Below are 12,519 nucleotides of genomic sequence, written 5' to 3' on the forward strand. Positions count from 1 at the left end.
GTATCTCTGTTAAAAACCAGAGAAAATGGGGGGGGGGGGGGTACCTTGGTTGGTGATTGGCTAATGGTTACACAAGCCAACACATCGTTATGACATCACAAAGTGGCCAAAATCTGATCAGCTCATTTTCAGACAGGTTTTTATATAAATGGATCAGGATAAAAAGAGAGGGGGTCTTTGTTCCTGAAACTTTCAGAATCTCTTTACACAGAGGGGACACATGTTGATGTAGAAGAGACATGAAGAAGAGGGGACACATGTTGATGTAGAAGAGACATGAAGAAGAGGGGACACATGTTGATGTAGAAGAGACATGAAGAAGAGGGGACACATGTTGATGTAGAAGAGACATGAAGAAGAGGGGACACATGTTGATGTAGAAGAGACATGAAGAAGAGGGGACACATGTTGATGTAGAAGAGACATGAACAAGAGGGGACACACGTTGATGTGGAAGAGACATGAAGAAGAGGGGACACATGTTGATGTAGAAGAGACATGAAGAAGAGGGGACACATGGTGATGTAGAAGAGACATGAAGAAGAGGGGACACGCGTTGATGTAGAAGAGACATGAAGAAGAGGGGACACATGTTGATGTAGAAGAGACATGAAGAAGAGGGGACACATGTTGATGTAGAAGAGACATGAAGAAGAGGGGACACATGTTGATGTAGAAGAGACATGAACAAGAGGGGACACACGTTGATGTGGAAGAGACATGAAGAAGAGGGACACATGTTGATGTAGAAGAGACATGAAGAAGAGGGGACACATGGTGATGTAGAAGAGACAGGAAGAAGAGGGGACACGCGTTGATGTAGAAGAGACATGAAGAAGAGGGGACACATGTTGATGTAGAAGAGACATGAAGAAGAGGGGACACATGTTGATGTAGAAGAGACATGAAGAAGAGGGGACACATGTTGATGTAGAAGAGACATGAACAAGTGGATTTTACATAATAGGTGACCTTTAACACTTGTCTTTCTATCTCTTCTCTCTCTGCAGGCTGACCTGTTCCCCGTGTGCCGGCCTCTGTCCCAAACTGTGTGTAGGGAATAAGACCATCGACTCGGTGATGTCCGCCCAGGCTCTGAGAGGATGCACCGTTCTCCACGGCAACATGATCATCAAGATCAGAGGAGGAAGTGAGTGCTGCTGCATCGAGCCTCCACCTGCTGAGCCTCTGCTCCTCCACTATGGATCAATTCCAATCCAGCCCCAACACCCTCTCCTTTACCCACCTCCTATCTGAGGGTCCTTCATATTATCTACCGCTCCAAACCAACTAGTAGGGAGAGGAAGTTATTTTACACTCTAACAGGAAGTCTGCATTAATCCTGACTTAACCATGGATGTATGAAGAGTGGATTCAGAGTTGGAAGCAGATCTTATGCATCCATTGGACCATAGATCATGCGCATGAATTGAGAATAAAAAATAACTATTTTACAACTCTTGACACCCTTATTCTTCAAGTAGGGACAATCCATTTACTTGTATATAGACTCTTCTTGCACTATTTCAATTTTATTTGTATTAACTTGCACATCTCAAAACATTCTCTTGCACTATTGTATCTGTTGTATTTGTTTAATGTCCTTTATATATTCATGTTGCACTGTTGGAGGAGCCTGTGACTTAAGATGTTCATTGCCATATCTACACTGTAGCTAATGTGCACGTGACAATAAAGCCTTGAATCTTGAATTCAAGTATTTTTACTAGGTAGTTAATTTACTTCTTAAATCAACAACTGCGACTTTATGATAAACCTCCTCTCAAACGTAAAATAATAAATAAGTCTCAAGGTCACCCCCCCCCCCCCCCCCCCCCCCCCTCAGGTCCGAAACATCAACACAATACCAACAAAGCAAGGTGTAAATGTTATTTGTGTTGTATCTCCCTGCAGATAACATCGCTGCGGAGCTGGAGGCGAGTCTGGGTCAGCTGGAGGTGATCACGGGCTTCCTGACGGTCCGCAGAGCCTACGCCCTCGTCTCCCTCTCCTTCCTCCGAAAATTACGCATCATCAGGGGAGAGCATCTGGAGGGAGAGTGAGTCTCCTTCCCTCTCCTCTCTCCTCAACTCTGGCCTCCTCTAATATGTCTCCTCTGTCCTCAATTCCTCTTTTGGTCGTCTTCTCCCTTTTCTCTTCTTTCTATGATCTTTTCTACTCTCCTCCTTTCTCTTCTCCCTTTGTTCCCTGTTCCCTTGTCTCCTCTTCTCTGTCTTTCTTCCTTTCAACTTCTCTACCCTTACCTTGTCTCCTGTCCCTTCGTCTCTTCTCCTCCTTACCCCTGTCTTTTCCTCTTCCTCTCCCCTTGTGTCCTGCCACCTTGTTTCCTCTCCTCTGTTCTCCTCTCCTCAACCATTTTCTTCTTACTCTCCTTTTCTTTCCTCTACCCTTGTCTCCTGTGATCTGCTCTCCTATCCCTTCCTTTCCTTTGTCTATTTCGTTCCTGTTACTATTATCTCCTCTCCTTTTTAATTTAATTGAACAAGGACCATGTATAAAAATACATTAATCCCAAAAAGAGAATCTATATCCCGGATTAAGTTCTCCTCTGTCCTCCTCTCCTAAACAAACATGGTGTCTTCTCTCCCTCTCTCCCTCTCAGTGTGTTTGCCTTCTACGCTCTGGATAACCAGAACCTCAGGGAGCTCTGGGATTGGTCCAAACACAACCTGACCATCCGGCGCGGCCGCACCTTCTTCCACTACAACTCCAAACTCTGCATGTCGGAGATCAGGAAGATGGAGGAGGTGACGGGAACCAAGGAGAGGAACCAGAAGAGCGACATCGCTGTGAGGAACAACGGGGACCAGGCCTCCTGTAAGACCAGCAGATATTTAACACCTTATTGATTAAATGTATATATATGTTTTGTAATTTAAAGGGGACCTATCATGCAAAATGCACTTTTGTACGTCTTTTATACATGAATATGTGTCCCCGGTGTTCCAGGGAACTCACCAAGTGTCAGAAAACACAACCCTCTCTATTTTCCTCCATACCCAAATCTCTAAAAAAGGGGCGGCAACGGATCTGATAAAAACTGATCCAGATTTGAACACTGTCCTGACGTCAGGACGGTGGCGCTACGGCTATTGGGCCAACACCACCAATCAGGAGGAGACAGCCACGGCCATTTCCGTTTGAAAGCGCTGGAGACGCTGTAGTACATATGCCAGGCCTGTAGATGGTGCTGTTCTGCCCTTATCTGCCCTTACACAAACAGCTAAAAAATGTCAAATTGAGCAAAATGAGGCATGGCTAAAATGCATGATCTGTTTGGTATAAAGTATAAATATGCCTTATATAGGTATGGTCCTACACTATATTATTCAAATATAGCATGATAGGTCCACTTTAAATCTTTATTGTCACATTATACATGGCAATAACATGCTGGTTACAACAACATTACAATCATGTAACAAAAGGCCAGCAAGGCAATACAAAATAAAAAATGAAATGAAAGACTAGGGATATGTCTGCATGTTATTATATTCTTGAAGATACATGTAGCTATTGTTCCAGTCTAATGTCTTTGTTTTGAGTCTTGTATAGAGTACATTTGTCCCACTTTCTGTTGAGTCGTGTTTCTTGCAATCTCAATTTATAAGTCCGTTTTTCCATCAAATATATTTCTTCCACAATTGTTGAAAAAATGTATTTTAAATTCAGAATCAGAAAACCTGTATTCGTCACATAGTGGGGACATTTACAGCGTTACAGCGGTCCAATCCAAATCAAAAGAGTAGACTTTCAGCATTAACAAAATTATTATTAACCTGAAAATCAGAACCAGTACAAAGTGTTTGATGTTCATTTTTCTCTTTTAATTTTAATTTTATTTGTATGTATGCACCACAACACCAAGTACAATTCCTCGTATGTGTTAACCTACCTGGAAATAAACCTGTTTCTGAGTCTGATTCTGATTTCTTTTACCAAATGCATGTTCTGATGGTGGTGTGTTTCCTCTCAGGTGAGACCAAGCTGCTGAAGTTCACCGTGATGAAGACCACCTCCAACATGATCATGCTGAAGTGGGAGCCCTTCTGGCCGTTAGACTTCAGAGACCTGCTGGGATTCATGGTTCTCTACAAGGAGGCGTAAGTATCTCACACTCACCCTGGGATGTTTCCTTACTCTGGCACAAAACAAGTTTATTAAGTTGAAGTGTTTATGTACAAAACAACATGGGTTTTAAGATATGTAACGTTTAGGATCAGGTGCATTCAAAGGACATGAATAGATCAATCGTATTCAAAGGTTTTATTGTCATATGCACAAAGCAGTGTAGAAATGGCAATGAAATTCTTCTGACCTGAGCTCCTCCAACAATGCAACATATATAATAAAATACAAAATAAAAAGTTTAACTATTTATTTTTGTGAGTCACACTACAGTTTAAAATATGTGAAAACACTTATTTGCTGTCCAATGTGCGCTGTCAGGTATGACGTTCATATCTGTATGCCTATATATGGCAGGACAATGGGACACAGCTGAGTTTTGTGATTCGATGGGAAGCGGTATCGTCTTTTGACCGTGTTCTTTTAGTTCTATTTTGATACGGAGAACTTTTAGTTACTTTGAAGCGAGGAAGTTTGTCTTCATGTTTGTATGCCGCCTTGATCAAAGAATACATCTGATGTGATTCAACGCTACAACGATCTCCGCAAAGTTTGTTTGGAAGCAAAGAGAGGCGCGTCATAAAGTGGATATTAAATGTAGAAACGGATTAAAACGCCACGACAAACTTAGATATGTGTGTTTAAAATGTACAAAGGATAGGGATATATTAACCAAAATGTCCTCTTTACAATCTCCTCACTGTAGATGTGTCGCTGTGTTTTGATGTTTCTCTGATCACTTTCTTCCCCCCGCCTGCAGGCCGTACAGGAACGTGACGGAGTTCGACGGGCAGGATGCGTGCGGCTCCAACAGCTGGGCGATTGCAGACGTGGACCCTCCGGCCCGCTCCACGGACGGGAAGAAGGCGGACGACCCGGGTCACCTGATCCGCCCGCTGAAGCCCTGGACCCAGTACGCCATCATGGTGAAGACCCAGCTGTCCGCCTCCGACGAGCACGAGGTGCAGGGAGCCAAGAGCAAGATCATCTACGTCCGCACCAACGCCACCAGTGAGTTAAACTACCATACAGACACCACACACACACACACACACACACACACACACACACACACACACACACACACACACACACACACACACACACACACACACACACACACACACACACACACACACACACACACACACACACACACACACACACACACACACACACACATTTTGATCAAAATAGACAATAAGTAGTATTGTGTAAATGTGGCCTAAAGTCATATACCAACAATGTCGTCCTGACTGTTCCTCTTCCCCCCCCCCCCTCAGAGCCCTCTGTTCCTCTGGACCCCATCTCCTCCTCCAACTCCTCCTCTCAGATCATCCTGAAGTGGAAGCCCCCCACCAGCCCCAACGGGAACATCACCCACTACCGGGTCATCTGCCGCAAGCAGAGCGAGGACCGAGACCTGTACAAGTTCGACTACTGCCTGCAAGGTCAGAGTCCAAAATCTCAGAGCCTCAAATCTGCTCCTAAATACATAAATAATAAATATACATTTGGAGTGTAATGTTGTGTTTTAAAGTGCGTGTTTTCTTCGGGTAGATTAGTTTCTTGGACCCTTAAAATAGTCAGCTGTTGCTAACTAGTATCCTGTAAGTTACTCAAATCTAGTTACCTAGTTACTGATTGGTCAGCTTGTAATGTGTCTTTATAGTACCTGATTTAATATAGTACTACATATTCTTTCTATTGTGCTCAAACTTTGGTTTAGAGAGCTCAACATCCCCAGTCCTTTGCACATTTCTGCATCAGAATTGACGATTTGAACAGATTCCACATTACGTTTTTTTAGACATTCGTGCCTTTTACCCTAAAATCATCAATCCATCCATCTGAAAAATGTATTTTTCTCACCTTTAACCAAAGAGGCTGTTGTACATTTTCAAATAAAGATCTCAGGCATGAATCAGAAGAAGTATTTAAGCAGTGTTTCAAGAGCTCAGATTGGGATATCTTTCATAAACAAGTTTTTGATGATTGTCCACATTTCTTATCCCCTCATCTGTGTTTTTATGTCTGCACAGGGATGAAGCTGCCGTCCCGTACCCCCACCCACCTGGACAGCGAGGACGAGCAGAAGTGGAACCACACGGACGAACCCAGCTCGGGGGGGCGGTGCTGCGCCTGCCCCAAGACTGACAACCAGCTGAAGAAGGAGCAGGAGGAGATCGAGTACCGCAAGACCTTCGAAAACTACCTGCACAACGAAGTGTTCGACAGCAGGTACACGGCGGGGGGATTAATGTTAAACACATCTGGATCCAAACTGCAGAAAATACAGAACACTCTGCAGAATCAGAAATACATAATTACACATCCAAGGTAGAGGAAATAAGCGCATCTGTCCCTTTTAGTTCATTTTTTAGCAGTTCATTTGTTTAAAAATTGTCTAAATCAGAGCGTATGATTACCTACAACCTTGTTTTCGGGGCTCAGGGGGGAGGTGCTGTACTCTGGGCCGCGGTGCCCCTACCCTTTCCCCTCACATAAACACACACACACACACACACAGACACACACAGACAAACAGTCTCTCCCTCCGCTTCCCTTGGGGAGTATTTACTGTGCCCATTATCATTCATGCCAGTCAGAGGTGCAGTCATGCACACTGCCATTTGGACTCTCTCTCACACACACACACACACACACACACACACACACACACACACACACACACACACACACACACACACACACACACACACACACACACACACACACACACACACACACACACACACCACACACACCTCCGCTGGTTCTGAACCCACGCTGTTGAATGGGCCAGGTCAGCTCCACACTGAGAAGTACACAGAGACCTCCTCGTGTTTCTGTTTCCGTCACGCAGAGGGATGCAGGAAGTGTTTTCCTCCTAACTGAGCGAGCTTCGGTTCAACATTAACATCTTTCCATCCAGTATTTAAGAATACAGATTTTATTTGTGGTTTGAAAATGCATTCTGACAGAGTTTTTGACCAACTTTGAGCATAACCTGAACGAAATCTACCCGTATCCATCAGCAATTTTCAGATAGCACAGTATACACACAGTTTACATTTACACAAAGATAGTTGATCACTCTAACTGTCTGTACAACTATGTGTTTGTTTTTGTGGTGGGTTTAAACTCATGAGAGTATTTAACCTGCTAATTAGCACCATCCTGTGGTGGGGGGTGGTATCTCTTCCAGTAGTGTGAGGTATTTCTGGTTAATGTCATGCAGTCCGAGTATCTACACTCTGTAAAGGTTAGTGTGAGCAGAGGTCACACTGCCAGGGTCTCATTCAAATCAAATGCTTCTCCCTTTTTATATTCTCTCCTGACTTTTCTGAGAGCAATTTGTGTTAAAAGAGGCTCAAAAAATGCCTTTTCTTTGGTTTTCGGTCACAGTTTCGCTAACATTTCGCTCTACGTGTTTCTGTGTTCCTCCAGATCTTCCCGCCGCAGACGCTCAGTGGGCGTCGCCAACGCCACGCTTCCTAATTTCTTCCTGACCACAGTTCCAGGTCTGCAGTTCGGCTCCACCACAGCCAGCCCTGAAGACGAAGACGAAGACGAGGAGGGGTCCAAGGTCTCAAACACTTTACATTTTACAAACAACACAAATACATTAACCTTATGTCAACAATTTACTGTTCCCCAAGCCTAGATTTCCAGTTTTGGACTTGTATTGTATTGATACACGAAGTTACCAATTTGAAGGCATCAGATCACATTGCAATGGATATCTTTAACTCAAAATCCAGATTTCTCGATAATAATATCACTAGAATATAGAAATATGACTAAAATTCCATTTAAGAACTGTGTCCTGTGTTGTGTTACATTTACGTATTCAATTTTAAATCTCCAGGTCACATTTGAGTGGACATTTATTGAAGAAAAATCAAGTATTCTTATATGTAGATATATTATTAGAAAAAGGAAATATCACTACATCTCATATGAGGAGATGCTACCTGTGTATTGAAAAATGCTTCTAATGAATGTGAGTCACTGGGACGAATAACATTTAAGTTATTTAAAAGAAAATAGCTTAAATAAAATTGAAACATCAATCATGTAATATACGGAAATTAAAACTGAAGTTTCTCAAAGTCAGTGAAAACTAAAATAGAAATCTATAAATTCAACTTTTTGCTTTATTCATAGTTTTTTAATACAATCAAATATATTATCCTCTTGTGTACACATATTGTCACCAAAAACATCACATATTTTAGCTTTTGTCTGAAACAATGTCACATAGAGCAGTTCCTGTTCATTCTAACCTCAAATGTCAAAAGAAGATATTTTTCTCCGTGAAATATTGTCCATATTTTTGCTTAATTAAAATGAACTCATATCACCTTCACTGCTGGAGTACTCACACCTGTCTGATGTTCCTGCTCAGGTGGAGCTGAAGGTGTTCTCCAAGGAGTCCACGGTGATCTCCAACCTGCACCACTTCACCAGCTATAAGATCGAGATCATGGCCTGCAATCACCCGACCGAGATAAAGCGCTGCAGCATGGCCACCTACGTCAGCGCCCGCACCATGCCCGAGGGTGAGGACACACACATCTCACACACATCTCACACACACCTCACACACATACACACTCGGTGGAAAGTTCACTGGGTACAGTAGATACATGACACCAAAATGTAGAAGCAGAATATCTCTGTTGTCATTATACTCGGATACACATGACATTTCGCAGGCTTGCCTCGATGCAGTGAATAAATAAAAAACATCTTTCCTTATCTACTTATTTATTTGTATTTTTTAAAACCTTATTTTCTGGGTTTTTAATATGTCTGAGAACGAGGAATAGATAAAAATGCAATTATTTCACACATGAATCATATGCCATGAATTACTGTTTTTAAGTAGATAAGAAATTTTTGTGGAATCGTTGGAGTACGCATGGCTTCATGTAAGGAAACGGCTTAAGAATAATGGCAGCAAATGTAACATTTTGGTCCAAGTAAACATAGTCATTGAGATTTCCTGACACATGTAGCTGTAAGAAAGGATATAGTGGGTCAACAATAAACACAAATATGCATTCAAAGCACATGAGCACCCAAAGAAACCACTTTCTAGAGACAGTCAGGAAGAAAAGATTCTAACTAATAACGTTAAGTACATGCAGTTCTTTCCACTGCACGTGTTTTTAATGCTTGTCTCCATGTGTGGCTCCTGCAGTGAAAGCAGACGAGATCCCGGGCGAGGTGACCCATGAGATCGTGAACACCGAGCCCCCCTACGTGATGATCAAATGGGAACCGCCCCGCTCCCCAAACGGCCTCATCATCCTGTACGAGGTTTTCTACAGGAAGGTCGGAGAATCGGAGGTCAGTATCTCCACACCTTTAGGGAGGAGGAGGCAGGAACAAGTCCATTTGGGGGGGGGGGGAGGTTTCCTGAAGGGAAGGGCACAGGAAACAGACATGATTTGTAGGAAGGAGAAGCACAGAGAGCAGACAGGTGCATTAGAAACATGGATGCAGGTAAGAAGAGACCCAGGAGAGACAGGCAGAAAAAACATCTTCGAATTCTGTCTTATACATCCTCCTGGGAACCGAATCAAATATGGTCTTCGAATTTCCTTTTTTTGTGATTTCCTATCTATTTAGGGTTCGAAAAACCATCTTGCAATTTAGACTTTTTTGAAATGTACAGTATGTCCACTCTAGAGGACCTGAAGACTATTTTAGTGTGAAAAGACAGCCAGGATGTAATGATAAACTACGTAACATATTATGCTTATTGAGTGATTTTAATACAAGAATAAATTCACCTTTAATTAAAGATGAAACAAGTAATTGATCCGAACATTGCTGTATTTTCGACCACTAAAAAAAAGAACTTTGTTTTTTGGTGAACGCTGCCAAATCTTCAAAGGTTTTTATTGACAATGTACGGGGAAAAGAACTGGAGTAAAAGTAAAAAAGCGGAATAAATTACATATTTGTCCAAAATCTCACAGCGTTAGCTAGTTTCTCTGCAGTCAGGTCGTTCCTCCCGTGTGAGCAGTGCTCGTGTGTGTGATTCTGTAAGTGTGTGTGGTGTTGTTGTTGTTGTTTACCCTGCAAATGTGAGATCTGGTTTCTCATTGCTATTCCTCGATGCACCGCCTGACCCCAGGAGCCGGCTCTGTTACCATAGCGACAGAGGCAGGCAGGGAAGACTGGGATGCAGCAGCAGGGGACATCTGCACCGAGAAAAAAAACACAGATTTATTTAAAGAGACATTAATCAAATGACAGACGTTCAAATATAATATATGGTTTATTGCAAAGAGGCAAGATTAACACATGTTGTATATTAACTTTCAATTGACTATTGATTACATGTTAAACAAATTCTTATGCAGTGTGTGTGTTTTGTCGTGCTCAGGTGTGTGTGTTTTCTCCTGCTCAGGTGTGTGTGTTTTCTCCTGCTCAGGTGTGTGTGTTTTGTCGTGCTCAGGTGTGTGTGTTTTCTCCTGCTCAGGTGTGTGTGTTTTCTCCTGCTCAGGTGTGTGTGTTTTCTCCTGCTCAGGTGTGTGTGTTTTCTCCTGCTCAGGTGTGTGTGTTTTCTCCTGCTCAGGTGTGTGTGTTTTGTCTCCTCAGGACCACACAGGCTGTGTTTCTCGGCCGGCCTACATGAAGTCCGGCGGGACGAAGCTGTCTCTGGTTCAGCCGGGGAACTACAGCGTGAGGGTCCGCGCCACCTCGCTGGCAGGGAACGGGTCCTTCACTAAGACCACCTACTTCTTCATGCCCAACCGTAAGACCCCCGGCTGAACAAACCAAGACCTACTTTAGAATGACAGATTATTACTCTTAAATTGAGACCTGACTTTTATACCTGTTTGTTTTCACAGCGGATCAAGGTCTGATCTGGATCGTGATGGGTCCGGTGATCTGCTTCATCCTGCTGCTGTTTGTGGGAGGGGGAGTCTTAGTGATCTTCAAGAAGAGGTAGGATCTTACATCAGCACAAACAATTTAATTTAAAAAAGATTTACTTCAATATAATTAATATCACAATAAATGTACATTTTAAAACGTCATATTTCTTTTTTTAAATAGTTTTATACAAAGAAATGTAAATACTTTTTTTTAATTATTATTGTGTGTGAGCTGTCGTGTCATCATTCTCTATGTGTATCTTTTGCCTCTTCTAAATAAACAGTTTAAAAATATATATTTGACTATCAAGATGATCCACATATAACCTGAGCTGATTACTCTATATCAGATTAAAGAGGGAATGCTGCTCATATCCTTTCAAAAACTTCAGTTATATTTTGAAGAATAGGGTTTAACTTTGAGTACTTTGAGCCAAGGATCTATCAGGAGTATATGACGGGACACATAAAGAAGCACATTCTGGAGAAAGTTCACATGTTATTACAGTTGTCAGAGTCTCAAGATGGTTTCTGTGGTTGTGTTTCAGACAAACCGAAGGACCGACCGGACCTCTGATCGCCTCGTCAAACCCCGAGTACATCAGCACCACCGACGGTGAGACAAGCAATGAAATCTTTTTATGTATTTCAAAAGATAAGTTATTATTATTTTAGATTAACTAAGATTTGATGTATTTATCCCAAATTGGGGATTGTTTTTTTTTACTCAGCAGCATGTTGACAAGACAACTGAATCAGTGCAACAATATAAAACCCCATAAAACAAAGTGAGCGTATAGGTACAACTATATATAGTTAAATATAGTTATATATAACTAAACATGGAGAAGCAGCGTTCAGTTATTATGCTCCAAATATCTGGAACAAACTCCCAGAAACCTGCCGGTCCGCTGCAACTCTGACTACTTTTAAATCCAGGCTGAAGACTTTTCTTTTTGCCGCTGCTTTTAATTGAACTATTCACATCTTAAACTGCACTGTAACTTTTATTCATGTATTTTTTCTTGTTATGTTTATTTGATTATCTTTGCTTTTTAATGACTGTTTTTAAATGCCATTTTCTTAATGTGTTTCATTTTTGTAAAGCACTTTGAATTGCTACAGGTGCTACAGTAAATACATAACCTTGCCTTGCCTTACAACAGAAATACAAATACAAATGGGTCATGTAATGGTGCTTTTGTCTTGTTCTGTGCAGTGTATGTCCCCGATGAGTGGGAGGTTCCCCGGGATAAGATCTTGGTGATGCGGGAGCTGGGGCAGGGCTCCTTCGGGATGGTGTACGAGGGTCTCGCTAAGGACATCATCAAAGGAGACCCCGACACACGCGTCGCTGTGAAGACGGTCAACGAGTCGGCCAGCCTGAGGGAGAGGATCGAGTTCCTGAACGAGGCGTCCGTCATGAAGGCCTTCAGCTGCCACCACGTGGTACGACGCTACACAACACTTA

General features: G+C 42.4%; 1 protein-coding gene across 1 annotated transcript in view; it reads left to right on the plus strand.

The window, feature by feature from the left end:
• The window catches only part of insrb (insulin receptor b), a 102,726-nt gene that overhangs the window by 84,673 nt on the left and 5,534 nt on the right, over nt 1–12,519 (plus strand). Inside the window, exons 5-18 of the mRNA XM_034149765.1 lie at nt 1,011–1,150; nt 1,915–2,059; nt 2,624–2,838; nt 3,998–4,124; nt 4,910–5,160; nt 5,433–5,600; nt 6,192–6,390; nt 7,600–7,738; nt 8,561–8,714; nt 9,359–9,507; nt 10,768–10,924; nt 11,022–11,118; nt 11,597–11,664; nt 12,268–12,497. Of these exons, the coding sequence (XP_034005656.1) occupies nt 1,011–1,150; nt 1,915–2,059; nt 2,624–2,838; nt 3,998–4,124; nt 4,910–5,160; nt 5,433–5,600; nt 6,192–6,390; nt 7,600–7,738; nt 8,561–8,714; nt 9,359–9,507; nt 10,768–10,924; nt 11,022–11,118; nt 11,597–11,664; nt 12,268–12,497 (2,239 nt within the window). The remainder of the gene's footprint in view (nt 1–1,010; nt 1,151–1,914; nt 2,060–2,623; nt 2,839–3,997; nt 4,125–4,909; nt 5,161–5,432; nt 5,601–6,191; nt 6,391–7,599; nt 7,739–8,560; nt 8,715–9,358; nt 9,508–10,767; nt 10,925–11,021; nt 11,119–11,596; nt 11,665–12,267; nt 12,498–12,519) is intronic.

The sequence above is a fragment of the Trematomus bernacchii genome, unplaced genomic scaffold (genome assembly GCF_902827165.1).
Source record: "Trematomus bernacchii unplaced genomic scaffold, fTreBer1.1, whole genome shotgun sequence".
Lineage (NCBI taxonomy): Eukaryota > Metazoa > Chordata > Actinopteri > Perciformes > Nototheniidae > Trematomus > Trematomus bernacchii.